The sequence below is a fragment of the Ochotona princeps genome, chromosome X, assembly GCF_030435755.1.
Source record: "Ochotona princeps isolate mOchPri1 chromosome X, mOchPri1.hap1, whole genome shotgun sequence".
In the NCBI taxonomy this organism is placed as follows: domain Eukaryota; kingdom Metazoa; phylum Chordata; class Mammalia; order Lagomorpha; family Ochotonidae; genus Ochotona; species Ochotona princeps.
In genome coordinates, this window is record NC_080865.1 from 107,149,131 (window position 1) to 107,177,104 (window position 27,974).

General features: G+C 45.5%; 2 protein-coding genes across 2 annotated transcripts in view; one reads left to right on the forward strand and one right to left on the reverse strand.

The window, feature by feature from the left end:
• Positions 1–27,974, forward strand: part of DKC1 (dyskerin pseudouridine synthase 1) — a 129,190-nt gene that overhangs the window by 11,819 nt on the left and 89,397 nt on the right. The window lies entirely within an intron of this gene.
• MPP1 (MAGUK p55 scaffold protein 1) lies at positions 304–27,970 on the reverse strand. The gene is made up of 12 exons (XM_058658507.1): positions 27,740–27,970; positions 14,839–14,964; positions 14,209–14,287; positions 12,148–12,233; positions 9,118–9,186; positions 6,673–6,869; positions 5,464–5,570; positions 3,370–3,450; positions 2,442–2,522; positions 1,115–1,317; positions 881–955; positions 304–631 (listed from the first exon to the last, which is right to left on the reverse strand). The coding sequence occupies exons 1-12, from the start codon at positions 27,839–27,841 to the stop codon at positions 455–457; spliced, it is 1,383 nt and encodes a 460-aa protein (XP_058514490.1). The 5' UTR covers positions 27,842–27,970; the 3' UTR covers positions 304–454.

The following is a 27,974-nucleotide window of genomic DNA, read 5'->3' on the forward strand; positions in this document are numbered from 1 at the left end:
GGGGCTTTCCACTACAGGTAGAAACTCGAGAGAATTACAGGCGATTAGTATTTTAACACAGCAACAGTTTTATTGCTTTAAGGATTTCTCCAGAGCAGATATTCGATTGCTCAGCTCTTTGATTTGGACATTTTAGAAGAAGGCTGCTATTCAGAATGCTCTCTCCAAAGTAAGAGACAAACAGAAGGCGAAGGATAATGAAAGGGAAGGAGTGCAGGCTCTTGGGCATCAGCTTGGACCTCGACAGACCTGCACTGCACTTGCTTCCAGAGCACCTTTGAGAACCTAGGTCGGTAAAAGCCAAGCCCACGCAGGAAGATTTAGTCCTATTGGCCAATGATAGTTGCAGAGAGCTGGAAGCGACAGGGCTAGTTGCAGCAGTGCTATTTGTCTTAAAGCAAAAGGAACAGAGTTCTGAATGCTGGAAAGACTGCCTCCTCCACAGTGTGCAACCTTAATAAACCCATGAGACAGGCACCCACTGTGGAGAGCTGCATGCTTGCTCAAAGGCTTCTTGCAGTTTCTTAAGGGTTTCATCCACACCATTATTGACCAGCGAGAGGTCAAAGTAGTGAGCATACTGGCTGCGGATGGCATCGGAGTCCTTCTGCAGCTGCTGCAGGGCTTCAGTCTGCAAAGCAGAGAGTCGGGTGAAGCAGGCAGAATGTACATTACCCTCTCCCTCTAGCCCAGAGAAGTCAGCAGCAGTTTTATAGTTGCTGCTCTCTTGGCAGTTGCCTGGCTCCCTGTTGCCCACTTGGGCTCAGCTTCGCTCTGTTCTTTATTTCCCTAGCATGGGTTCTGGCCTGGCTAGTTTAATTTGCTTCTTGGCCTTGCAGGAAGCAGCAAAGGCTGGAGTGAGTCCCCACAACCTGCTCACCTGAGCACCCTGGTCAGTAGGCGCAATGAACACAATGAAAGGTGAAAGTTCTGCCGTCCGAACAATCTTCAGGGTCTGTGGGAGTGTGGGAGAGGAGGGAAGAAAAGAGAAAAATCATGATTTACTCCTAATACCTTCTTCGTAAAAGCAGCATTGGCCTTTGTTCTCCAGAGCCCTCCTTCCCCATCCCTTGTATGGCTGAATCCATAGACTTGCCTCACCATGCCTACCTACCTGGGGTTCAATGTCAAGGATGGCAATCTTATCCTGCTTATGAATCTGGTGCACTGTTTCAAATTTCGTGCCAAACATGTTTCCCTGATAGCTGCCAAACTCCAAGAACTCATTGGCAGAGATGTTCCTGGTCATCTCCTCCGTTGAGATGAAGTGGTACTCCTTCCCATCTTCCTCACTCTTCCTTGGTGGTCGTGTAGTATCTGTGAAGAACTCCAACCCCTCACCAAACATGTTATGTATTCCGTGTACTTATGGAAGTGTTGTTCCCACGGAATGACAGTAGATGGTGACGCATACCAGCAAATGACCCATCTGTTTAGAACTCAAGGCCCAAAGGTGACAATTTCTGTGACTGTTTTCCTCAAAGTTGTAGCTTTCAAGGCACCAAACAAGAATATTTTAAAGGTCACAAGTTAGGAACTGATGGCAGAAAATAGATCTATGGGTTATGGTCAAGATTTCCTGAAAATACACTTAATGCTTCCTTTTCACAACTTGTAGAGGAGAGTTCCCTGGTGTGGTTTAAATTTGCACTGGTCAAAGCTGGAATGTTCTTAAAAGTCATACTTTCTATTACATACAAGGTCTGCTAAGTGAAATACGGCCCACATAATGCTACTTGAAATACACTCTTCAACTTCTTCCCTCTTCCATTGAAGGAGCCAACTGGTTCCACTTTCCTCAACCCTCACCCCAGTGCCAGGTATGTTCTGCACAGAAGAAACAACTTCCATTCACACACCTGTAAATTGTCCAGTTAAGAGAAGCAAAGAATAAACAAAGCAGCAATACCAACTTTCGAATTTGGCTTTCTCTTCTGCTTAGCAGTGTGTCTGTGAATGCATGCTGCAGATTCACTTCCAGGCATGGCAAGTTTAATTTCTGCCTGGTCACCAACTCCTCTCCCTACCCAGGGGTGCCGGTAAGCTTGCCTGGACCTTCCCTAAGCACTGCTTTGCTTAGGAGGCATGTTAGGAAAATGAGCACACAATGGTGGGATGCCTCAAGAAGTGACTGTACATCCACTCACTGCACTCAAAGTTAAGTTGGCAGACAGTGCCACGAGAAAATGAAAACCAGCAACATGTATGAACTTTAGTACTTGCTCAATACTCTTTTGAAACAGGATTTTAAAAAATATTGCTCCTGTTATACAGAAGACAACAAGAAAATTTATTTTGCTAGTTGCTTTGATTTTTTGTCCAGCAAAATGTTCTTTTAAAATCACAAGAATAGAGCACTATGAGACCTCCGACGCCAAGTGGGGTGCCAGCGCCGCCCGCGTCCTTTAGGTTCTCCTCCAAGATGTTGCAGAAATACTTACATGGGGCAGGGTACACAAACTTCTCTGGATTCTGGCTCAGCAGTGCATTCTTGATGTGGCTGCGGCCCACCCCACTGGCTCCTGTGTGAGAAGAGAAGAGGGGTTTCCATTTCTTTCCCCCGGACACCAAGGTGGAGGTGGGATGTGGATTTTAACCCAGCCTTTGAAACTGCCAAGGGGAGAAAATGCTTTGGTCTTGTGTCTAGGCTGTTTATTTTCTTAGGATGTCAATTTTTTGGAACCCTTCAAAATGGACAGAGCTGAATCAGGCCAGTGGTTTTACTGGAAAGTTCACTAGAACCTTAGTACAAATACTGGAAGCAACTAACACTTCGTGAGGAAGGGAAGGTGCACGGCCTGCCACACAACTGGCTTTGGAGCAAGGAGTAATTCTGTCGGGTTAAGATTGCTGCTTGGGGCCCCCGCGGCGTGGCCTAGTGGCTAAAGTCCTCGCCTTGAACGCGCTGGGATCCTATATGGGCACTGGTTCTAATCCCGGAAGCTCCACTTCCCATCCAGCTCCCTGCCTGGGGCCTGGGAAAGCAGTTGAGGACGGCCCAAAGCCTTGGGAACCTGCACCCGCGTGGGAGACCTGGAGGAGGTTCCTGGCTCCAGGCTTCAGATTGGTGCAGCACCGGCCGTTGTGGCTCACTTGGGGAGTGAATCATCGGACGGAAGATCTTCCTCTCTGTCTCTCCTCCTCTCTGTATATCTGACTTTGTAAAATAAATAAATCTTAAAAAAAAAAAAAAGATTGCTGCTTGGTGAGAAGACTGCTTCCAGGGCTTGTGCAGCTTAGGTTCGTTTGTTAGGGAAACCCATTAGATTCTAAAATTTCTGTATAGACAGAACTAACCTAACCCCCCAAGCCTCACATTTCCCCCTGCATTTTTTTGGAGGTGAATACACAAGGCAGACGGGAAGATACCGATCAGCACCAGGGTCTTCCTCTTGAATGCGGGAAGCCGAACAACTTCCTCGTAGGAAACAACGTCCAACCGGTCAAAAACTAGAGACAAAAAAAAGCCAACGATGTTCATCTGACATCAGTCCACGCAGCCATGTCTCAGAAGCAGCGAGCGGCGACTGGACGTGATGCTGGGGGCGGGCAGAGGAAGGAGCGCGGACTGCATTGGTTTTCCAGTGCAGTCAAGGAGTTTGGAGCAAGGGAGTACATGATCCCGCTTACGTCTTGAAAGCATAACCCTGCCTGCTGGGCAGGAACTAGACTGCTAGAGAAGGGTGAGACCTTCACTAAGACCCTTAACCACTCCCAGTTCTGCTGACTCTGCGCTCAGTATTTATCCTGTGTACAAACTGAATTCCATCTTGCATTACTGCAGAATGGTTTCTAATTGTTTGGACTCTACTTTTTCTGCTATCTCACTGAGTCAATCTTTCTAGTGACCCTGCAGTTACACATTCCCAGCAAGCTCACAGCTCCCAATTCCCACACAGATGTAGCTCTCAGGTCCAGCTCCTTAGGCCACATCACCTGCAGTGGCCCTCACAAAACGAGCTGCTATAGCTGGAAAGCTTGGTCTCACCCCAACCCTTTCCCCTCCTCACCATAATGGATCCTCTGGCCATAGCTACTTTTGTCAAGGTTCCTAATATGTCTCTATTTTTGTCTACAATGTTTCCAGTACAGAGGAAGCGTTTAATATAGCGAAGGCAAAGATAGATTAGCATTCATTTGCCATGTACAATTTGCTTGTGGGCCCGGCACCGTGGCCTACTGGCTAAAGTCCTCGCCTTGAATGGATCGGGATCACTTATGGGCACTGGTTCTAATCCCGGCAGCTCCACTTCCCATCCAGCTCCCTGCTTGTGGCCTGGGAAAGCAGTCGAGGACGGCCCAAAGCCTTGGGACCCTGCACCCGTGTGGGAGACCTGGAAGGGGTTCCTGGCTGCAGCTTCTGGATCAGCGCAGCACTGGCCGTTGCACTCACTTGGGGAGTGAATCATCAGACGGAAGATCTTCCTCTCTGTCTCTCCTCTCTGAATATCTGACTTTGTAATAAAAATAAGTAAATCTTTAAAGAAATACAATTTGCTTGAACCAACTTATAATTGTATAACCCTGCATATCCTTGTGTTTGGCATCCATGGATTCTACCAACTACAGGTAGAAAATATTTGGGAAAAATATTGTATTTATATTATTTTAATTGCTATTATTTCCTAAACACTGTAACAGCTATTTACTCAGCATTTTACATTGTGTTAGGTGTTATAAATCTACAAGTTAAAGTCTGTAAGAGACTGTGTGGAGGGTCAATGTAACTATACTATAAACTACACTTTATGGGTCTGGCGTGGTAGCCTAGTGGCTAAAGTCCTCACCTTGCACGCGCCGGGATCCCATATTGGCACCAGTTCATAACCTGGTGGCTCTACTTCCCATCCAGCTCCCTGGTTGTAGCTTGGGAAAGCAGTTGAGGACGGCCCAAACGTGGGAGACCCGGAAGAAGCCCTGGGCTCCTGACTTCGGGTCGGCTCAGCTCTGGCCAGTGTGGCCACTTTGGGAGTGAATTAGCAATGGACAGAAGATCTTTTTCTCTGTGTCTCCTCCTTTCTCTGTATGTCTGACTTTCCAATAAAAATAAATCTTTCAAAAAATAAATAAACTACACTTTATAAAAGAGATGTGAATATTCAGATTTCGTTATCCACGGGCGTTGTAAAACCAGTCCCTCATGGATATCGAGCAATGTCTGTTCTATTTCTCACCACACCAGTTAAAAAGCCAAGCCAAAATTCGTTCCCAAGAAAACATCCTCACCGGAAGGAAATTCACTGGTTACCTGAAGGGTGCGCTGTTGAGCAGGTATAAGCAGAGCCCTTGCCTACCTTCCAATTAGCCACTAGCTCTGATTGCAGGGAATTTGTGAAAACAGGGGAACAAAAGGAAACCAAAGACATGCCAGACTTTGCAGATAAGGGTCACTGTGACATCACTCCTGCCGCGCTAGGTGCTGGTGCTGCCCTGAGCCGGGGCAAAGAGGCCCAGGGTGCTTACTTGAGCTGTGTTTGGCGAGGTACTTGTCTTTGTACTTCTTCTTCTTCCCAAAGGGACTACAGCTTGGTGCCTCACTCGGAGCACACTGCGCCACACTCGCCACACGCCTGGTGGGAAAGATGAGCGAAGATTCAGCACAGGCTGAGCGCGACAAGCCGGACCAGCTTGTGCGGAGGGCAGCCTGCTGGGTTCATGCGCCTCCGTCCCCTGTGCCCACCGACACTTGGGTGGTATCCCGGCCAGTACCTGGCAGTGCAAATGTTTCAATGTGGCTTGACTGGCCCACATGTTCCTCTACGAGTGTCTGCAAAGTGCCTTGCACCACCCCTAGATGGCAACCTGGATCCTTGAGTCTGTGGCCAGTACCTCCCAGCAGATTGCAAACCCAGCCCACAAAGAAGGCTCTGTGTGGTTTTGAACTTTTGTGTTCTCTTTCATGTTCTTTGCCTCACTGCGGATTGTACATGCATACATCTACATGTAAAATGCACATGTGTATAACTAAAGCATATTTACTGCTCTGAGCTTGTACTATAGCCCTGCCGATGGCCTAGAAGCTAAAACCAATATGCACAGACCTTTTTGCCAATATCAGCCATAGCCCGTGCTGTGCCGCTTTTGTGGATTTAGTGCTAAATGCTTATTTCTATACAGCACATCCTGTGGTTTGGTATCATGTTGATAACTTCACCTCACTAGAGATGAGACTGACCAGAAATCTGGCTTAAAAATAAAATACTGGTACATGAAAAAACACCCTTGATATTGAAGGGAGGTGAGTATTAGATATGTAGTTACTTGGAACTGTTTGCTGGATTTTTCTACCACTGCTATGACCATGCTGTACAGCCTGACACTAAGTGAGCAGTCTGACTTGGGACCAGTAACTATTTCTTCTATGCACCAGCTACTTGCGTGAGCACATGCAGACTTCAATGTGACTGTTTTCTGACTCAGAAGGGGCACTAACGTGCAAGGGCTGGCTCTTTCTCAGTAAGCATGGGAGAGGCATTTAAGGAAGCACAAGACAACATGAGGGATGAAGAGCTACTCAGGTTCACTTTGTGCAACCTGTTCGTACAGCTCACGGCTGTGGGGCCTCCCCCACCCATTCTGCTGGCAGAAGCAAACTCCGTATAAAAGGGCCAGGTTTCAAAGCTGCGTGAGTATTTGTAAATGGCACATGTCCTTTCCACAAAAGCAACTCACCATTCTTGCAGCTCAGGGGAAGGGATCAAGCCTGCCGACTCCTTGGAGGAGCCTTCCACCCTCCCCTGCCACCAGTTGCTGTCATCCTTGTTGATGATCTGGATAATGTCCCCAGTGACAAACTTCAGTCCCGCCTCCTTGCAAGGAATCAGATTATCTTTTTTGGGATCATAGTCAAATTGTGCTCTCATGAACATCTGAAAAAAGAAAAAGGGCCACTGCAGGCAGCAACTTAACCAAGTGAGCAGAAAGTAATTAAACAGCGCCAGGATTGAATGAGCAAGAGCAAGGCAAGGAATGCTGGCAGGGCTCCGCAAGGAGGGAGAGGAAGTCACTGAAGTAGTTAACTGCTCCTTGTCATGTGTGCAGGTGCTGCTTCCGACCCAGAGTACTGAACAACTGCTATGTGAAAATATGTGCATTTCGATCCTGACCACCTCTTAACAGGAGGTCATGTGCGTGGAGCAGGGGGGCACTCCAGAGTGGAGCAGGTGGTAAGGAGGAAGCTTGGATCCCAACCATGAAGACTCCCAGACCTTCACCACAAACTATTAATACGAGCAACAAGGACTATATCCCAACTGCCAAGGAGGCCACAGGGAATTGGATGCCCTCGGAGGCTGAGTACTCTGAGGTCACCCACCCCCAACCGGAGCTTCCGCAGGGGATGGAAGAAGTCCAAACACTACCGTACAGAAACCAACGTCATCAGAAAGACAACCAGAAGCCCTGAGCAGTCAGCAGAAGCAGAAGAACAATAAATGTCCTTCGGGACCAGGGAGGAGAGCTTTCTCTGGCCCGAGCCTGGCTCCACCTCTGGACCCCCGCCCTCCCTTGCAATGACCATCAGGATCGCTTCGAAAACCCCTCACAGCAAACAAACAATCATACAAACTAAAAAAAAAAAAAAAAAAAAAACCTAAAATAAATAGACAAACAACAGAAAGTAGAGCTTGAAATCTGACAGGAAAGAGCTGGCGTGGATTGGCTCATGCCTTGCTGGGTGGGACACAAAGATGAGTCACTCCTCATCATGGTGTTGAGGATTTTCCTGCACACCCCCCCCAAAAAAATGTTCTGCACCTTAAATGCCAACAAATATCTTGTTAGAGTTACAAGCCAGTCTAGATTATCTTAAAATCTGCCAAGATCAGCAAAATTTTACTTCAACACAACAAATGGCTAAATACTAAAATGAAATAGACACGAAACAGCTGAATGGTACCTTATAGCCATTTTAAGGTATATAGCAGCCGGTCCTGTATATAAACTAAAATTGAAATGTCAATGAGCTAATCATAGGTTGTAGTTCGGACTTGTTTTTTTGTTTGTTTGTTTTGTTTTTGTTTTGTTTGTTTTTTGTTTTTTTTTTCACATACTGGTTACTCAAAACCATGTGAATTCCATAATGTTGCAAATTGCTGTTGATGTTATATTGGGACTCTTAATTGACTGGGATGATATTCTACCAGCTCTAACTTCGGACCAGAAATGGTCTCCCCAAGAAACTGTTCAACCCATCCGGACAATAAAGTAGCTGGACTCTATGCTTGGTATACGTTTGCAAGGAAAGAATCTTGATTGAATTTGAACTGTAATACTGCATCAAGGTGGAGGAATCCACCAGGGGGGAGGGGCGTGGGGAAGGGGTGGGGGGATTCCCAGAGCCTATGAAACTGTCACATAATGCTAAATAATTAATGAAATATATATACATAAAAAATAAAAATAAAAAAAGAAAATATGTGCATTTCCTTGAAATCATATTTTCAGGAGCATCTTAAATATACTTGGTAGATGTTTTCTAGGGGAAAAAAAAGTGCCAAAAATTTGAAAGGTAGATATCCCGTGGCCTGGTATTTAGCTGATGTAAACATCCAGTACCACCATGTCGAGAAGCACTCTCATCACAATGTTAATAACAAAAGGAAGCCCCAGCTGTGGAGGACAACCGAGGTTGCATTGTACCTGGGCAAATGCTACACTGCTCGGAGAAAAGCAGCCCACAGCTGGCAGGCGTCCTGGGCTTGGCTAATGCCAAGTCTGTGTTAACCAGACCAGTGTGCCAGCAGTTGCCTACCCTATTCTATTTTTTCCTTCTAAAGAAACGTTGTGGGAGCAGGTCTGTGAGCCCTAGGGGCGGGGGGAGGGGTCTGGTGCAGCACCGGCCGTTGCACTCACTTGGGGAGTGAATCAGCGGACAGATCTTCCTCTCTGTCTCTCCTCCTCTCTGTATATCTGACTTTGCAATAAAAATAAATAAATCTTTAAAAAATGAAAACAAATAAATAAAAACTGAAGTAAGAGAGCACCACACATTCCATAATGGGACTCTGAGGCAAGCAGCTACACACAAGTTAGAATTACATCTCTTACAATCAAATCTTAAAGCACACAAGACAAAATGACCTTGAACCCTGTGGAATAAATGGTGCTGTTGCCTACCTGTAGAGCAGGAAGACGATTTTGTTGGTTAGGAATTACTTTTAATGAGATGATTCCTTTGGTTTCTTTCTAGTTAAAAAGAAAGGGGAAACAAAATTGTAAGGAAAATTGATTTGGATGATTGAGGGTTTTCATAAAGTCACCTCCCCCACCCACCCAATTAAGACCCCCAATTTTCCCCTCCCAACTGCTTTGTTCACATTTTTAACATAAAGGTTCCATACGCCCACATACCAAGCTTACATTACGGAGGAGTGCAGGGAAGACAGAGTTGTGGAGACGGAGATCTGTTTCACTCCCTAAATGGCTCTAACAGCCAGGTTAAAATCGGGAGAGAGGAGCTTCTGCTGGGTCTCCCATGTTGGTGGCAGGGTCCCAAGGACTTGGGCCATCTTCCACTGCTTTCCCAGGCACATTAGCAGGGAGCTGGGTGTGCAGTGGAGCAGCCGGGACTCAGATTGACACCCGTATGGGATGCAAGCATGATAAGCACAGTCCTAACCTGCTAAACCACAGCACTGGCGCTGAGCATGTCTTTTAAGGTTCTTTTCATCTGTTGGTTTTCCCCGAAGCATGTCGTGTCTGAGGGAACTGGGCCCTGGTCCCATAGATTTGCTGACAACCTCAGTGTGTCATATTGCACCATGATTCTTACTGTTCTGTAGCATCTAGTACTCAGCAGCTAAATCTAGGAAGATTTGCTCAGACTCAGGTCCAGCGTTTTGCTAAGTCCATGAATTTAGGAGAAGTTCTAAAAGGGTGCTACATTAATTCCATAATCCCTTCTTCATCTACCAGCCAGAATATTTAGTTTGAGAAGCTTTCCATCTAATTAATTGCTACTAGTATCTGGTTACACACTGGAAACATTCATTGAGGTAAATAAGGATAAATGCTTCGAAGCATCAGTGCTTAAGTAATTTGCTTTCGGATTCCCTGTCAGATAGTCCTCTGGGGGCTTCATCTGCAGGTTCAGCAGCCGCTTAAAACACACGCACATCCCATTATGGAGTAGTAGTTCAAATCCCCAGCCAGCAGCCTGCTAATTCACCTGGGAAAGACGCGTTGTGACTGCACATGTGGGAGACCCAGTCGGACATGGCTCAGTGCTGGAGGACACACCAGTGCATGCAAAACACTCCTCATTCTCTCTCTCTCTCAATCTGTCTTCATTTTTTGTCCCTCTGCTTTCCGTTTGCCTTTCAAATTCCTTTACCATGTTCCTGTCCAATCTATTCCTGATTGCTAATTTTCTTTCTTCTGGCTTCTTTGGATATTACTATTTTTCCAATTTCTTGAGGTAGAAGATAAGGCTATTAATTGGAGACTTTTCTTCTTTTCTAAAATAGGCACTCAGTGCAATGAATTCCCCCCTTTGGCATAGCTAGTGCCATTCCATAACTCCTGAAATTTACTTCCAAGATATTGTCAATGTTTTTTAATTTCTCCTATGGCTTATTATATAATTTAAAAGTGTGCTATTTCATTTGCAACTATTTGAAGACTTTCCAGATGTATTCTTTTTATTTCTAATTTAATTTTAATTATGGCAAAATAGCATGCTTTGTGTCATCTGCATCCTTCTAAATCTCTGAGGGTCTGTGTTAGCAAACGCTCCATGTGCTCACGTGAAGAGTGCGCTCTCTGCGGATGCGTAGCAGGTGCTTGCTGGTGTCATTTGAGCCTTGGGTATGCTTCCTGATTATCTGGTTAGTTGTCCTGCCAATTTTATTTCCTTTTTGATGTAATTTATTTTAATTTACATTATAGTGAAAGGATTAATGCTGCTCTAAATAAATATTTCAACAAATAACAAGTGAAAAGAACATAATTCAGTAGGAAAATAAGCAAGGGCTATAAGCAATAATGAAATGAATAGATGTTCAACTTCATTCATACATAGTACATTTGAAGGTAGACACCAAATCTTTAAAACCGCAGCAGTACAGAATTGTTAACAACTTGTTTGACAAAGGCTTAAAGACATCAGTTGAGTGAAATAAGCCGAACACAGACAAATGCCACATGTTCTCCCTTACATGTGGCAGTTAAACTAAAAAAATAATGAGAACAGATTTCACATATACCATAAAAAATGTAGTTCCTCTCAAAATAAAAAATAAAAAGTAAATGCCTGTGTGTATTACTTGTATCGCAAATATAGTGTTTTGTTTTGCTAATTTTGAAACTAGAATCAAACTACTTAGTGCCATGATCTGACCTTAAAGGATTCAGTGGCCTTGTAAGTTCTCAACCTCACAGCTAGGTCCTGGCATCGACATCTAACCACACCTGCCTTCTAGCTAGAGGAGACAGCAAAAAAGAAAAGTGTTGTTGCTGCGACCCAGAGCTATACAGAGCTATGAAAAGGAACTGGGCCACAGTGCAAGCTTTGGGCCACTGTTGCTTTCGCTGGCTGCTTGCCCATCTTCCTGGAACAGCTGCACGAGTGACATCCCATCCCCTCCAGCCATGAAGTTACTTTCTTTTCTTTTTAAAAAGATTTATTTTTATTGCAAAGGCAGAGTTACAGAGAAGGAGAAACAGAGAGATTTTCCATCTGTTGGTTCACTCCCTAAATGGCCACAGTGGCTCAGAACTCTGAGCTTCAGAACTACTGTTAGAGCTCAATGTCTGCAGCCAGTGTTACAACACAGTAGGTCAAGCTGCCACCTGCAATGCAGGCAGCCAATACAGGTGCTGGTTCATGCCTCAGTTGCTCCCTGCTGATGGCCTGGGAAGACAGGCAATGATGGCCCAAGTAGGGCTCCCGCCACCTAGATAAAGCTTGTGGCCATCCACCCTGTAAATCTTTCAAACAAATAAATAGCAAGAATACAAATTTTTTTTTTCTAAAAAAAGACCTATGGTTTTCTGACTCCTGGTGCAATGTTCTTTATGAGTTATTCACCCTGAGTTGTCATTTTAATATATGAAAGCAGACAACTGTCATTTCCCAAAAAGAGCAGACAGTAGGGGAGATAAGAGCCCCTCCACAAAGTGCAAATATTTTTTACAGAAAATACCTACCATTGCCTTTTGCAGCTCATCTACTGAGTGGTTTGTCACATTTGTGCCATTGATTTCCAAGATCTCATCCCCCACATGAAGGGAACCTGCCACCAAATGAAAAATTAATCCACAAAGCAACAGACATTCAGCCAAAAACATCACTATAACTCACAGAAGAAAGCAGTGTTTAGCCCAGCACAGTAGCCTAGTGGCTAAAGTCCTTGCCTTACACGTACTGGGATCCCATATGGGCTCCAGTTCTAATCCCAGCAGCCCCGCTTCCCATCCAGCTCCCTGCCTGTGGCCTGGGAAAGCAATGGAGGGTGGCCCAAAGCCTCGGGACCCTGCACCTGCATGGGAAAACTGGAAGAGGCTCCTGTCTCCTGGCTTCAGATTGGCTCAGCTCTGGCCGTTGCGGTCACTTGGGGAGTGAGTCAATAGATGGAAGATCTTCCTCTCTGTCTGTCCTCCTCTCTGTATATCTAACTTTGCAAGAAAAATAAATCTTTAAAAAGAAAGAAGAGGAAGAAAGCAGTGTTGCACATTAGACTGTATAAAATGCTCAGAATTGAAAACATTCAGGCTTGGGGGCCCGTGTTGTGGTGCAGTAGTTCAGCTGTTCCCTGCAATGCTGAGGTCCCATATTGGAGTACAGATTCAAGTCCCAGCTTCTCAGCTTCCTACCCAGATCCCTGCTGATGCACCCAGGAAGGCAGTGGAAGATGATGCAAGCGTGCAGGCCCTGCCACCACGTGGGAGACCAGCATGGAGTCCTTGCAGTTTTAGTTCAGCATTTCTTTGTTGTTCAGATAAAACTCCAAAATGCTGTCAAAAGTCCATCAATATTTACATTCCACATGAAGAGTGGTTACCAAGATCCAGGCACACTTGGTTTAAAAACAGCCTAAACAAAGAGTCAGAGTTAATAGGGTAGAAAAAGTATTCTTTTCTTTTTATTGCAAAGTCAGATATACAGAGAGGAGGAGAGACAGGAAGATCTTCCATCTGTTGATTCACTTCTCAAATGGTCGCAATGGGGCCCGGCGGCGTGGCCTAGCGGCTAAAGTCCTCACTTTGAAGCTGGGATCCCATATGGGCGCCAGTTCTAGTCCCAGCAGCTCCACTTCCCACCCAACTCCCTGCTTGTGGCCTGGGAAAGCAGTGGAGGACGGCCCAATGCATTGGGACCCTGCACCCGCGTGGGAGACCCGGAAGAGGTTCCAGGTTCCCAGCTTCGGTTCGGTGCGCACCGGCTGTTGCGGCTCACTTGGGGAGTGAATCATCAGACGGAAGATCTTCCTCTCTGTCTCTCCTCCTCTCTGTATATCTGGCTGTAATAAAATGAATAAATCTTTAAAAAAAAAATGGTCGCAATGGCCAGAGCTGAGCCTATCTGAAGCCAGGAGACAGGAGCCTCTTCCATGTTTCCCATGCAGGTGCAGGGTCTCGAGGCCTTGGGCCACCCTCCACTGCTTTCCCAGGCCACAGGCAGGGAGCTGGATGGGAAGCGGGGCTGCTGGGATTAGAACTGGAGCCCATATGGAATCCTGGTACGTGCAAGGCAAGGACTTTAGCCTGCAGGGTACTGCACCAGGCCCCAAAGTATTCTTTTTTGAATATGTATTATCCCAGTCTTGAGAAAGTCCCAGGCATAGATTATGGGATGAATCACGTAGTAAGGTCGACTGTTGTCAGCTGTGAAAAACATGCTGCATTTTCTCATATGCTTCTGTTCTTTCATCACTGTCCAAATCACGTACCTGAAAACTGATGGACGCGTCACATTCATGAGATACAGCAGCAACTGGCAGCCCTTGGAGGATAGGGCTGATCTAGCTTCTTCACTGCAGCACATTCAAAATCTAACTGCTCAAATGTTCACCGGGGCAAACAGCATGAGAGGGAGAGACGGTGCTGCTCCGCAGATCACACTGAGCTCTTAGGATGCAACGATTCTACAGAGCCAGGTACTAAATTGCAAGAATTGCCACATTCACACAAGTGCTGCTTCATGTCTCACACCACTGCACCCACAATAAATGATTAATCTCTCAATAAAACATGCTCCCCACAAAGTACCTTGCCTATGAATCATGCCACCATGAAGAATTCTGGCTACAGTGCAGGACTGCTTTTCATTCAGCTTCAGAGTTATTCCCTGAAAGAAAGGGAATGACATACTAAGGCTTATTTTTTTTAAAGTAAAGATTATTTGATTAATGTAAACGGCAGAGTAATGAGTTGGGGTAGAAATGAGAGAGAGAGAGAAATCATCTACCCACTGTTGACTCCTCACATGCTTGCAACAGCTGAGGATGGACTAGGATGATGAAGCTTACAGCTTGGAACTCCATCCATGTGTCCCAAGTGGCTGCAGGCCCGGGCACGTGGGTCACTCTCTGCTGTTCCCACGTGCATTAACTGGGACGGAATGCTCTACAACACCAACACCACTCCGTTTTATTTTAATCTCTGAGGTCTGCTTTAAAACAACTTGCAGCAATTTTTCATTAAAAATATGTTCTGTCTATACCCAGGATAACCCTCAACCAGAATAGGAATAAAGCATACTTTGAGGAGGTTCTTGAAGTGGACACCAAGAGACACAATATGGGAGATGGCTTATTCCCAAACCCTTTGGGAAGCCTTCTGCGTTTACTCTTGTGACCTGATGACCTATGGGATGCAGGCAGTATCACAAGGCATTACCATGGGCTCCTCCGTGACCTTCTCAAACTGTATGAGTCGCACTTTCTGCACTTCCCGCCCCTCTGCCTGGTCAGCAGCTCCGTTGGTGTGCATGTCAGGCACAGCGTTCAGTTGATGAGACACAGCCTATCAAGGTGAAACAACAGCAAAGGCCAAGGTCAGTCTGTAACCTGAGAGCATCAGAGAACTCAGCTGTACTATCAGTTTGGCATCAAGTTGCACTTTGATGGGTGTGAAACTGTTTCTAATAGCAATGTAAGGTATTGACCTGAGGTAGCTACTTAGCACGCTGCTGGGGCAGTACATAGTATATGCAATGAACTTTTAAAAACTGCAAATCCGAAAGCACCTGAAGTCCTGACTGAGATAGCCAAACATTTAGTAAACAAGATTTCGGAGAAAAAGTTATAAAGCAAATAACCAACTTTATCTAAGGTAAACAAAACAAAACAAAACATCTCTGTGGGTGATCACCCCAGACCCCTGCCTGCCCCCTGGTGAGATTAAAGCTTACCTGCCCCTGGGCACCGCCCCCCACCAGCGTGGCCTAGCGGCTAAAGTCCTCACCTTGAATGCGCCAGAATCCCATATGGGCACTGGTTGTAATCCTGGAAGCTCCACTTCCCATCCAGCTCCCTGCTTGTGGCCTGGGAAAGCAGTGGAGGACGGCCCAAAGCCTTGGGACCCTGCACCCGCATGGGAGACCTGGAAGAAGTTCCCAGCTCCTGGCTTCAGATTGGCTCAGCACCGGCTGTTATACTCACTTGGGGAGTGAATCATCGGACAGAAGATCTTCCTCTCTGTCTCTCCTCCTCTCTGTATATCTGACTTAGTAATAAAAATAAAATAAATCTTTAAAAAAAAAAAAGCTTACCTGCCTGTGACCTTAGGCACAGCTTTCAGGCCTGCATGGAACTTGACCTCTGACATGACCAGAAGGTCAAGGAAAATAGACATGCCTTTTAGCCAATTACAGAGTCTTTTGTGGGTCGCTGGGGCGGGGTTGTCTGCCTGAAAATGCCCTCCTGCCCTCCCCTTCCTTACCCTTTAAAAGTGGTAACCTGTGCATAATAAGGTGGATATTTCCCACCAGCTTGTCTCCAGTGGTTCCTGCAGAACACCATTGCCTCCCCCTCGGTGACCTCGGGGCCTGCTGGCTGACTTAAACCCAGGGACATCTCCCTGAAATGTTCAGAAGAAACTAGAAACATGGCACAGCCTAGCAGGAAAAAACTTTCCAATACCTAGATTTGACAGAGAACTTGTAGCTAGATCATAAAAAGAACTCTTACAATTCAATTACAGGATGACACACGATGAAGCTACTCTGCCACGTAACAGACGCAGAGTCAATGAGCACATGAAAAGGTAATCAAACAAAACCACCTCACCCACTGCTCCAAACATGTGGGCTCATTCACAGCTGGTGGGACTGGTGACAGGGGAAGCTGCCTAGAAAGCAATTTGGCAACTGATGGTTGAGTTTTTTTTTTTTTAAGTTTATTTCTGTATTTGAATGGTAGAGTAACAAAGAGAGGAGGGAGAGAGAGAGAGAGAGAGAGATTTCATTCACTACTTCACTCCCCAAATGGCCGCAACAGCCAGGAGGGCCAGGCTGAACTCAGGAAGTAGGAGTTGCAGCCAGGTCTCCCATGTGGGTGCAAGAGGCCCAAGCACTTGGATCATCTTCTGCTGCCTTCCCAGGTGCATTGGCAAGGAGCTGGATCAGAAGGGCCACAGCAAGGACTCATTGCTAGATTGCTAATCATATGGGATATTGGTACCCCAAGCAGTAGCTAAGTCACTGTGTCATAGAGCCCCTTGGAAACTTTTTTTTTTTATGTTTATTTATATTCCACTTGAGAGAGACAGAAATATCTTCTGCCCAGTGTTTGACTCCCCAGATGGCCACAATAGCCATGGCTGGGCCAAAACAAAAGCCAGGTGCCTAGAATTCCATCTGGGTCTCCCATCTGGATGGTAAGGGACACAGTCACATGAACATCACTGCTGCCTCCCGGAATCATGTACAACCAAGACTTGAACTTGAATTTGAGCATTCTCGTAGTAGGTTAACCCTCTGGGCCAACAATATCTGGGCTGTGGTCTAGGAGAATAAACATATGACTAGAAAAAGACTTGTACATGACTGCTTACAATTAACTTATGCTCAAGATAGCCAAAACACGGACACTTCCCAGATGTTAAACTACAGGAAAATGCATAAAGCAATTGTATTCTACCCATATGACAGAATAGTGCTCAGTAATGACAAGAATCAAATGAGCAGCAACATGGATGGACCCCAGAAACATGCTGACTAAAAGAGTATAAATTGCATGACATAATTTACATGAAGTTTCTTATATTTATTATTATTTTCCATGACACGATTTGGTATGTATAGGGTTTTCCCCTCCCCATTTGCTTCTTCCCTCTCCATATGAAATTTTAGAACAAGCAAAACTATTGTAGAAAGAAATGAAAACTTTGATTGCCCCTGATATGACAAGGAAAGGATTGATTGGGAAATGGTTTGAGAGAACTCTCTGGAATGCTGGTCATGTATTTCATGACAGAGTTGATTACACGATTGTTTGTACTTGATAGAATTCATCCAATGGTACAGTTAATATTTGTGCATGTCACTGTGTGCAAATTTTATTTCAAAAATTTGAAAGAGCCAAAGGCAAATATTGACCTCTACCACCTTTGCAATATAAAGAAAAAAAAGTGGGTAGATGGATGATTTTGCAATAGATGTACAATAAAGCAACCAATGATAGAATCTAGGAAACACAGCTGTATGTATGCCACTACAAAATTTGTTCATCTTTTCTATATGTTTGAAAATTGGCAAAAAGAAAAAAATTGGGTGAAGATGCCATTAACAGAATGAAAAGGCAAGCCATAAAGTGGAGAAGCACAATGCCTACCCTGAGTATAAACCAGGGAAATCACATCAAGGCTCTGTAAGAAAGGCAGCCACACCAGACATTCCTACAGTCCAGCCACTCCACTCCCATATGCACCAAAAGACATGCGCAGTCATGAATTATAGCATTATTTAATGAATCTAAATTTTTTTTTAAAGATTTATTCATTTTATTACAGCCAGATATACACAGAGGAGGAGAGACAGAGAGGAAGATCTTCCGTCCGATGATTCACTCCCCAAGTGAGCCGCAACGGGCCGGTGCGCGCCAATCCGAAGCCGGGAACCAGGAACCCCTTCCGGGTCTCCCATGCGGGTGCAGGGTCCCAATGCATTGGGCCGTCCTCGACTGCTTTCCCAGGCCACAAGCAGGGAGCTGGATGGGAAGTGGAGCTGCCGGGATTAGAACCGGCGCCCATATGGGATCCCGGGGCTTTCAAGGCAAGGACTTTAGCCACTAGGCCACGTCGCGGGGGCCCTCTCAAATGAATTTTTAAAACTTTTTTGAGAAAGTGAAGTTCATGGCAGACAAAGGAAGGCTGAGTATGTTCTCTGAATTATGTGGGACTACAGAGGTTAGCTCTTGTTCTGGGGGAAAATGTATAGCTGTAAACGCATTATTCGGGACAGCTGATGAAATGTAAATACAGTGTACTACGTAATAATATTATTATCAGTACTGAATGTTCAGTTTTGTGAATGCTATTGTTCTCAGAAAATAAAAAACATTTAGAGGTAAAAGATGGTTGAAAATTGGGCCCGGCGGTGTGGCCTAGCGGCTAAAGTCCTTGCCTTGAAAGCCCCGGGATCCCATATGGGCGCCGGTTCTAATCCCGGCAGCTCCACTTCCCATCCAGCTCCCTGCTTGTGGCCTGGGAAAGCAGTCAAGGACGGCCCAAAGCCTTGGGACCCTGCACCCTCGTGGGAGACCCGGAAGAGGTTCCTGGTTCCCGGCTTTGGATCGACGCCCACCGGCCATTGTGCTCACTTGGGGAGTGAATCATCGGACGGAAGATCTTCCTCTCTGTCTCTCCTCTCTGTATATCTGACTTTGCAATAAAAATAAATAAATCTTTAAAAAAATTCATTTGAGAACCTTGGTGGGGGTGGGGGAATAAGTGTGGAGACAAAGAGAAAGAGAGAGGTTGTTTTGCTTTGTTTTTGTTTTAATCTGTGGGCTTATCCTCAAATGCCTGCAACAGCCGAGGCAAAATTCAAGAGCCAGGGACTCTACTGAGTTCTCCTGTGTGAGTGTCAGGGACCCAGCCACTTGCTCCAGCACCTGCTGTGTTCCAGGATCTGCACGAGCTGCAATTGGCCATCAAACCCAGGATGCAGGCATGAATTGGCTTCTTAACCACTAGGCTAAATACCTATCTTGACCTTGACATTTTGCAAAATGTGTTTTTATTTAGTTAAGAAGAAGGAGGGAGGGAGGGAGGAAGGGGAAAAGGGGAGAAAAACAGAGAGAGAATCTCTATTCACCGATTCACTTCTCAAATGCTTGTCTACCACCACCAGGGCCTACTACGTGGCTGCTGGGTTTGTGAGCCTCAGGGGTGGGTGGCGGGCTTGGGACACCTGGCTAGGGTCCTTGGACTCACCTGCAAGAACATGTCCATCCTACTGAATGAAAAAGGTGGAGCAGGGGTCACAGACCTTGTTGTAAAAGGAGAATATGGCAGCTCATTTGGTGCAGTAGCAGAAGAAGGAGAACAGAAAAAACTGGACAACCGCCCCAAACAAACAATGACAGCAAAAAATCTTGGTGAGTGGGGACGTGAGGCTTACTATGTCAGCCAATGGGCATTGGGAGGGTGAAACTGACAGCAATGCAGAACTATCCAAACCACTTGGGCAGAACCCTCGGAATATGTCCACATGGAGGCTCTGGGTTGATATGAGGTGGCGGTTCCTCATCCCTGGGGACTGCGACAGGTGGAAAGTCGTGCGTGGCTTCCCCCTTTGTCTCTACTGGTACCCCAGAAACAACAAGAAGTAGCAAATTTGGAAGCAATGAGTTCACCCAATTTTCCCTAAACCTTCATCTTTCCCACCATGATCAACCATGTAATCATTATAAAAAATAAAATTTATATTAAAAAAACAGAGCCAAGTAGTTTGGAGTCAGAACTATCACAACAGAGAAGGTCAAGTAGAAATCTGAATAATTTCCCCATCTACCTCAGGAAAAAAAGAAAAACCCGCTAAAGCAAAGTCAGTCTGGCCAGTTAGAGAAGGGACAGCCTGGGGTTGCCTTTTTATTTTCAAGTACTACATGTTTTCTGAGGTTCAATAGAAAGTTTGATAAGATGGTGAGGTTTAAAAATAGTATTTGTCATTAAGTGATGTCACTAAAGGGAAGTACTGAAAAAGAGAAACTGCCTTGTCTAGCAAGTAAGACTTTAAAAACTCACATGATGGTCAGTCACATGGTAGTACTGTAACAGAGCAGGTTGGCTAAGACAGGATTGTATGTGGAAACCAGAATTTCATACAACTCCAATGTGAGAAAAGGCAGCCACATAAAAATGAAGATATTTACGTGTGCTTATAAATGTCTAGTCTATCCGGTTGCTTCTGTGGAAGGATGGATGAAGGAAATTATTTCCACTACATACCCTCTGGTAACTTTACAATTATGTACTGTGTGCTGGCATTACTTTAATCAAAGACTTAATGAAAGACAAAAGCAGAAGTTGCAAATCTGGTGCAAATGTTTTAGGAAAAATGCACACACTGTCAGAGTGTGAACCCTGGATGTTTTACTAACTGCTGAAGGATGCCTCTAAGGAAAGCTTATGATTCCTGCAAGCTCTGCAACCACAGTGCTTTTCCTGGGAAAGATGGAATTTTCTCAAAGGGGTTGTGACTCTGGGTCAAGCTGGCAGTCCAAGTTCTGCAGCATATCTCCCTGGGACTCCCTCCCCCCTCCTCAACACACTTGGTTAAAATGACAGTAAAGAGTAGGAGGGAAATAGAAACACACAAAAAAAGAAGATAGTTTCAAGAAGTATGACAACTATCAGTAATTTTCTGGAAGATGGAAAGTAGATGGGGGGGACCCATCATTGATTAAGGAGCACAGCGGAGGAATCTGCTGAGGGGAGAACGGTACCAGGACACAACGGGTTAATGGGCTCAGGGCTGCGAATCCCTGAAATAAGTGAGGATCAGGGTTGCAAGGTACATGGAACAGCTGCCACTCTGACCATGAGCTCCACTTTCAAGTCACTTTCGCAGGGGACGAGTTAGTCTTCTCATTGGCTAGAGTTGGGGAAAGTTGGCTGGAAAGAAAACAAATTAGTTGGGCATTGTGCCATTCCAAACAAGATCTGGTTTCCACTTTTTAGAATCCATATGACACATCATGAAGCAATTATAGTTAAAGGACAGATTGTGTTAGTACCATGACAACATGAAGGGACACATAATAGATTCTAGAACTTGAGAGAGAAAAACAGAGAGGCAGTGAAGGGAAAGGGCCACTAATAACAATCTTTTACAGGCTAATGGTCCACACAGCTAGTTTATTTTGGCCACGTATTTTTGTTCTGTTTAGTAAAAAATCAAGAGACTCTGAGTTATAAAACCCCCTAAAAGGTCAGGCACCTGCTCTCTAGGTGGTCCTGGCTCTAATGTCCCTCACTGCCACTGGCATGCCACCAGTATGCATGTGGGCATTATTTTTCTCACATTTGACTGTTTTCACTCACCTGAACACATAGGTTATACTTTAAGCAGCTCTAGACAACTTAACCTTTAAAAAATCAGAAACATGATGAAAAGGCATAGATCATGAATAGCTAAAAATAATTCTGAAAAGAAATTATAAAATAAGAAGAATCAATGCAGCAGAAAAGAGAACTCCAAAATAGATTTATAAACAAATGCTGACGTAAACCTAAAAATGGACTTAAATGTAAAATGTAAAACAATACAGCTTTAAAAGAAAAGAAAAACTGTGAAAATAATTGCAGTCTAAGGCTCCGCAGAATCCTGGCAACTGGCAGCAAATTGGACCATGTCAAAATTAAAATCTTCTGGTTTTCACATGAAAACCCATGTGAAGATAATAAAAATGCAAACTACAGACTGGGAAAAAACATTTGAAAGTCACATATTCTATGAAAGAGTACTATCTAAAATACATAAAGAATGCTCAGTGGCTGGCATTGCATAGTGTTGCAGCCATTCTGGGAGTGAACCAGTGGATAAAATCTCCCTCTCTCTCTCTCTCTCTCTCTCTCTCTCCCTGTGACTCTTATATTCAAATATAAAAACGTATTTTCTAAAAAACGAATGTTCAATATTCACCAGTGGAACCGTAAGGATGGCACGTGATTAGCCACTACGGAGAAACGTAAATTCAAAGCACTGCGATCTGGTAACTACATGTCCACTTAGGATGACTTGCCTGTGTCTCCAATCTTGGTACAGCCTTACATAATGTTCTAGAAAACAGAAGAGCAGCAAGTCTTAATCCACAGAACACAAAGTGACCTCTGAAAGCAGGGGAAAATATACATGCAACATCATCAGGTGTTCACCATGTAGCTAAATCAAAGATAAATTGTCACCCTTACCTTGTATTTGTCTTATTCAGCTTTATTACACTGATTGCTTTTTACCATGTCAGCCTTTAAAATGAAGGACTCAGCAAATTTTACTAGAAGTAGAGCGTGTTCTCGCCAGAAAAGTTCAAGAGCTGCTATCCCAGAGGTTGGTCTTACAAATGTGCTTATCCAGCCAGACATCCTGCTTCACGATGACTAAGAGTCACTACCACTCACCAGCAGCTGCAAATGATGACTAAGAAAAACTAAAACCTCTAGCACAGTAACTGAAAAGCAGTTCCCAAGAACAAGGCTTCCAAAAGCAAAGCAGTTTTCCTACCATGAACTTGCCCATGTGTTTCTGAAACTCTCCAAAATGGAGGGCCAGCTTCTTTGCGATCTCACTTTACAGGAATAGCAGGAGCAACACTGAACAAACAATAAAGACCAAATAAGAAATGGAATCTATCTTGATTCCATTTCACAAAAGGCTTCTTTACAAACTTTACAAGTAACCCTCAAAGTTGTCTCCTGCCATCTCCAGTGGACACAAAAGGCCTCCGTGCTATTGCAGGTCTGCCCCCAGCCAACAGCAAGCAAGGTTGAAAGTTTTGGATGAGACCTTCAACTCAGTAGGAATAGGGGTAAACACTCATCTGCAACTCCAATCATGGCCTTGCCCTGCAGCCTCTGGCCTTTACTACCGCAGACTGCTGGGAGGCTACGCCTGCCTCTGTGAATCCCCCTTCAGAGGAAACATCTGCACCGGGGTTCAAAGGACAGAGGCAGTTGCTCAAAGGAAGTTGAACTTTAAAAACAAACTTGGCAGGGGGTGAGCAGTGGTGGGGCTGAACAGAGCAGGGGCAACTACAGTTGCATTAAGAACCAGTAATAGAACCAGAAAAAAAGGACACTGTCTTAGCTCACAGTTGAGCTCTTGGCCAACGACTGCCACAGGGAAAGCTAGAGGGTGTAGTAACAGGAGACAGTGGAGTGTGGAAGTTGGCAGCCTGACCCAACTAGCGAAGCCCAGTTCCCTGCAATGGCAATGTCCCGGGCCATTTTTAGGGGGGAGGTGGAGGGAAGAGAGACAAACTGTGATAAAACTAAGAGCGCTTCAAGGTTTTCTAAAGAGATTAGCACTGTTTAACTACATGATAAGCACTGGGGAGAGCGGAAAGGTCTAAGAACCCATGTAAAGGTCAAGCCTCCGATGACTTTATCTGCCCAGTGCAATGTGTACACAAGCAAAGGCTTCTCCTCTACTCAAGAAAAACAGGAAAACCAAGTTGTACAGAGAAGAAACACAGGACTGCAAACCCAGGTACCTGTTCTTGACTCCCCACACTGCCCGCCATTGAACTCAGCCACTTGTATGCAGATAATGGCAGCCATGTCACTCACACTCCCATTTATGCTCAACATCCAGAAGCACAAAATGATTAAGAAAGCTGTCCAAGTGTCAGGCTTCAGGAGTGAAAGGGCAGACTGGAGTGTCTGTGAGGTAGCCTTGTGTCAGGGGCACAAATAACATGTTGCTTCGACAGAATTTTTGAAGCTGCTGCTGCATGTTATGGAGGGGTGGAGGGGATAAAGCAGAAAAGGCTTCGCAGGGAAAATTCTCAGGAAAAACTTACTCGGGTGTTTTGCTTACATATACTTTTTCATATGAAGAAAAAAAAGAAAAAAGTGAAAAACCAGAGAAGAAAATTTCAAGTTATGAAAGTTATCTTCTGGTTCCCTAATTCAGGATTTTATTTCCTTTGCTTCCACTTCTAGCGCCACATACTCTCCACTTCCACCCCTAGTCAACTTTGGAAATAAGATTCGTCATTCTTGTTTCTTTAACTATTTACTTTTTGAATGTTGTTTACATAGTTCAAGGGATGCACAGCCATGTGGATCTCTGATTAGGGTGAGGAAGGTCAAGGTATGCAGGAAGGTAAGTAGAACAGGTGTTTCAATTTTTTTTCTCCTGTGTCCTGTTGGGCAGGGGTGAGGGTGGGAGGGTGAGGGACGGGAGCCACTCCTTGCTGTCAAACTACATTAGCATCTAGAAATAGGGGACAGCCATGTGATGCTACCTTAGAGACCCTGATATGGGGAAGAATGTTCTGAGGATGTTATTTGAGTGGTTTTGATAGTTCTGAAAAGTTGTTGCTTTCATTGCTCCAGGGTTGAGAGATCTTCCCAAGGTCTATTGGCTGACCATATCCACCTCAGTGCATCCACAGACCCAGACACTTGCTGCAAATCTTGGCCAGGAGAGTGGTTCCATCGTCTGAGGAGATACTCAATGTCCCCAGCTGGCCTAGATGAGTCGGCCATCATGTCTCCCGTGTGCATCTGGGCATGCTGACCACTGCACAAGGAGCAGCAACTGAGGAGGTCCAGGCCTGACACATGCACTCTAAGGTCGTACCACATATATTGTGATTTTTCCCTGTGGCTTGGGTTTGAGTCCAACCATCTAGTTGGGGAGTCCCTCAAAAAACTTCACCTGAGGTGACCTCAGACTTGATTCTTGTGTATATCAGCTAGTGCAGGGTCAGGTTCAATCTGTCACCCACACCAGCCAACACACATACCTATGAATGCACCTGCCAGGTCAGTTCTACATCCTGCCTCATCTGTCATGTGAAGTGATGGGTGTTGTGGCCTAGCTCAGACCAGCACACCACAGGCCTGGTCTTTATGCACATCAGTGGGTGTTGTAGCCTACTTGGAGCAAACCCACAATAAACCCACCAGGCCTGCCCCTAGCTCCAGTTTTCATGTGTTGGCATGTACTGCAGCCTAGCCTGGTCTGTTCCTCAAACCATCAGCTTTGTGCACACCCATGGGTGCTACAGCTTAGTTCATCCCAACCTGCCCCCAGACCCAGCTCACAGGTATGCCGATGTCAGGCATTCAACAACAACCTTAGTGCCCACCTGGAATGCTAGTTACCCATACTGAATACAGCAAAATGTAGGGTCCAGCGACACTGCCTCTACTGCAGCCCCCTGCCTTGCTACCTTAATCTGTACATGTGTGTCTCGCCTTATTTACTTCATACATCTTCAATCATTATTGCATCAGAAAGTGGCATAGTGCTGCAGCTGATATCCTAAGAATCAATGCAGAGAGAAGAGAAACCTAAGGCGCAGAGCCCTCCAGCAGCTTGCCGAAAGCCACACAGCAAATGAGTCAGAGCCTCGTGTTGCAGCCAAGAGTGGTAAAACTCCCAGAGGGAAAGGGGACCTCGAGTTGCCCTCACCATGGTGATGTGCACCTTGGTAGATCAGCATGCTATTTTATTCAAGGGGTTAGCAATTTTCCATAGTCCATCTTATTTAAATTTTTGAGTAAGACCATAAACAAATTATATAATTATGTATGATATTGTAGGATAAACTCACAGCCCAATGAAACCTGCTGTTTCCTCAGAGAGTATGCAAACAGAATTGCTGTAGTAATCAAAGGACCTCTTTTGAAAATAGCACATAATATTTCACAGATGAGGCAGCAGACATAAAATACTACACATTTTTATTATTCAATTATACACAATTCTAAACAAGACAAACGTATGGTGATAGATTAGTGGTTGCCATGCTCCAGGTAGACAGAGACTTATGGCAAAGACTACTAGGGAACTTTCTAGAATAATGCAAATCTGTTCACGATTATAGTAGTAGCTACATGATTGTATATTCATCAAACTGCACAGAAGTAACTGGTGAATTTTATTATATGTAAATATATCTCAATAAAACGGTTCAAAATAAATTCCACAAAGTGAAATCAAGTGAGTCCGGTATGATGGCCCAGTAGGTTAAACCTCCCTTTGCAAGAGCTGGGATCCCATTTGGGCACCGGTTCGTGTCCTGCGTGTTCCACTTCCTATCCAGCTCCCTGCCTGTGGCCTGGGAAAGCAGTCGAGGATGGCCCAAAGCCTTGGGACACTGCACCTGCGTGGGAGACCCAGAAGAAGCTCCTGGATCCTGGCTTCTGATTAGCTCAGCTCCAGCCATTACAGCTATTTGGGAAGTGAACCAGTGAATGCAAGATCTCTTTCTCTGTCTTTCCTTCTCTCTGCAAATCTGCCTGTCCTGTAAAAATAAACAACAACAACAACAAACAAAAAAGAAAGTACACTCAAGTGTGGAAGAAGAAACATCACATGTCCAAGGTTATGGGGAGCCAAGTGATTTTAGTGGTGTACATTACATAGCAAAACCTCCAAAAGTCACTCTAATGTCTTCCTTTTCATTTATCAATTATAGATACATATAGAGCTAATTATCACAGATACATACCAAGACCAGGATACCATCCAGTTGCTTCTAAAGACCCACTTCTTTTACTGATCTTTGGTGTACTTTTCTTTGAATTTGGAAAGTCACTGTAAAAGCCCATCTTTCAGTTTATTAATTAATCCAACCAACATTTGTGAGGAGCCACTTATTAGCTACCTAAAGAACTGAGTCTGAACATCATTAACCTGAAAGAAGCAGAGGAAGTAGGGTTTTAAACACAATCGGATGGTATTCTGGTGTTGGTTCGTCAGTGTACACATGTGTGTGTCTGTATGATCTTTGTGTGTGCATCTGTGTTGATAAACTCTCCAAGCTACACTGCTTGGTTGAAGGGTACAGGAAGGAAGAGACCATCCGTGTGGCTGTGCCCCTGCCTGAGAGATTCCCCTGGCAACCAGCTTGCTGGCTTCCATCCACACCCGTAGGTAGATGAGATCAAGAAAATGCTTACAGCATTGTAAGGCACTGAATGTGCTAGAGACCTGCTACACAACAGAGAAAAACCATCTGCCCTGATGACGCCTTTGAAGACAAAGGTAACAGCTATTTACTGACCCTCTCTGGAATTCTCCGCGCAGTTTCACCTCCCAGATCTGCATTCTTGTTCCCACCCTTCAGCGCACGCGGGCTGCCCAGAGGGGAGCACAGAGAAACCTGCCTGACTGCACCCGGAGAGTGAGTGAGCACTTTCCAAGCAGAAGTTGGCTCCCCTGCCTGTTGACCCAAACCCAGGCGCCTCGGCAGTCACCGGGCAGCCCTGCTCAGGAATGTGCTCTTGAAGTATGTCTGCTGTAGGACTCGAGTCCACGGCTAAGTTTTCTTTAACCTTAAAGAGCCTTCTGTGCTGGCCGTGGCCTCGGCCTCCAGGTTGGTATGTTGCGGACGTTCCTCGCATACACTGCACTCGGGAGTCCCGCACGAATCCCGGCGCACGCTCGCCGAGCCCCTACCCTGATTGCTACTGCGGGCCTCCATCCCGGGAACAAGACCCTCAGGGACAAGCTCCCCGGGGACGCACCCTCCCGGAGACAGGGCCGTGAGCAAAGCAAGTCCCAAAGGAGGCTGATCAGGCTGGCCCCGCACCCAGAAGACTCCCCGGGCCCGCTCACCTCTGGCCGGTTGCGTTTCTGCAGCAAGTGCTCCAGGTAGAGGTCAGAGAGCGCCGAGCGCATGCTGCCCCCTCCCTCGCCCTCGCTCGCCTTGAGCGTCATCTCGCAGAGGCCTGGACGCGGGGCTGCGGGAGCCAACACCGCGGCAAGTGCGAGGGCCCAGGCCTGAGCCGCCGCGCAGTCTGCGGAGGTGGCAGGGACTTGGCGCTTCTAGGCCTGTCACCACCCCGCAGGC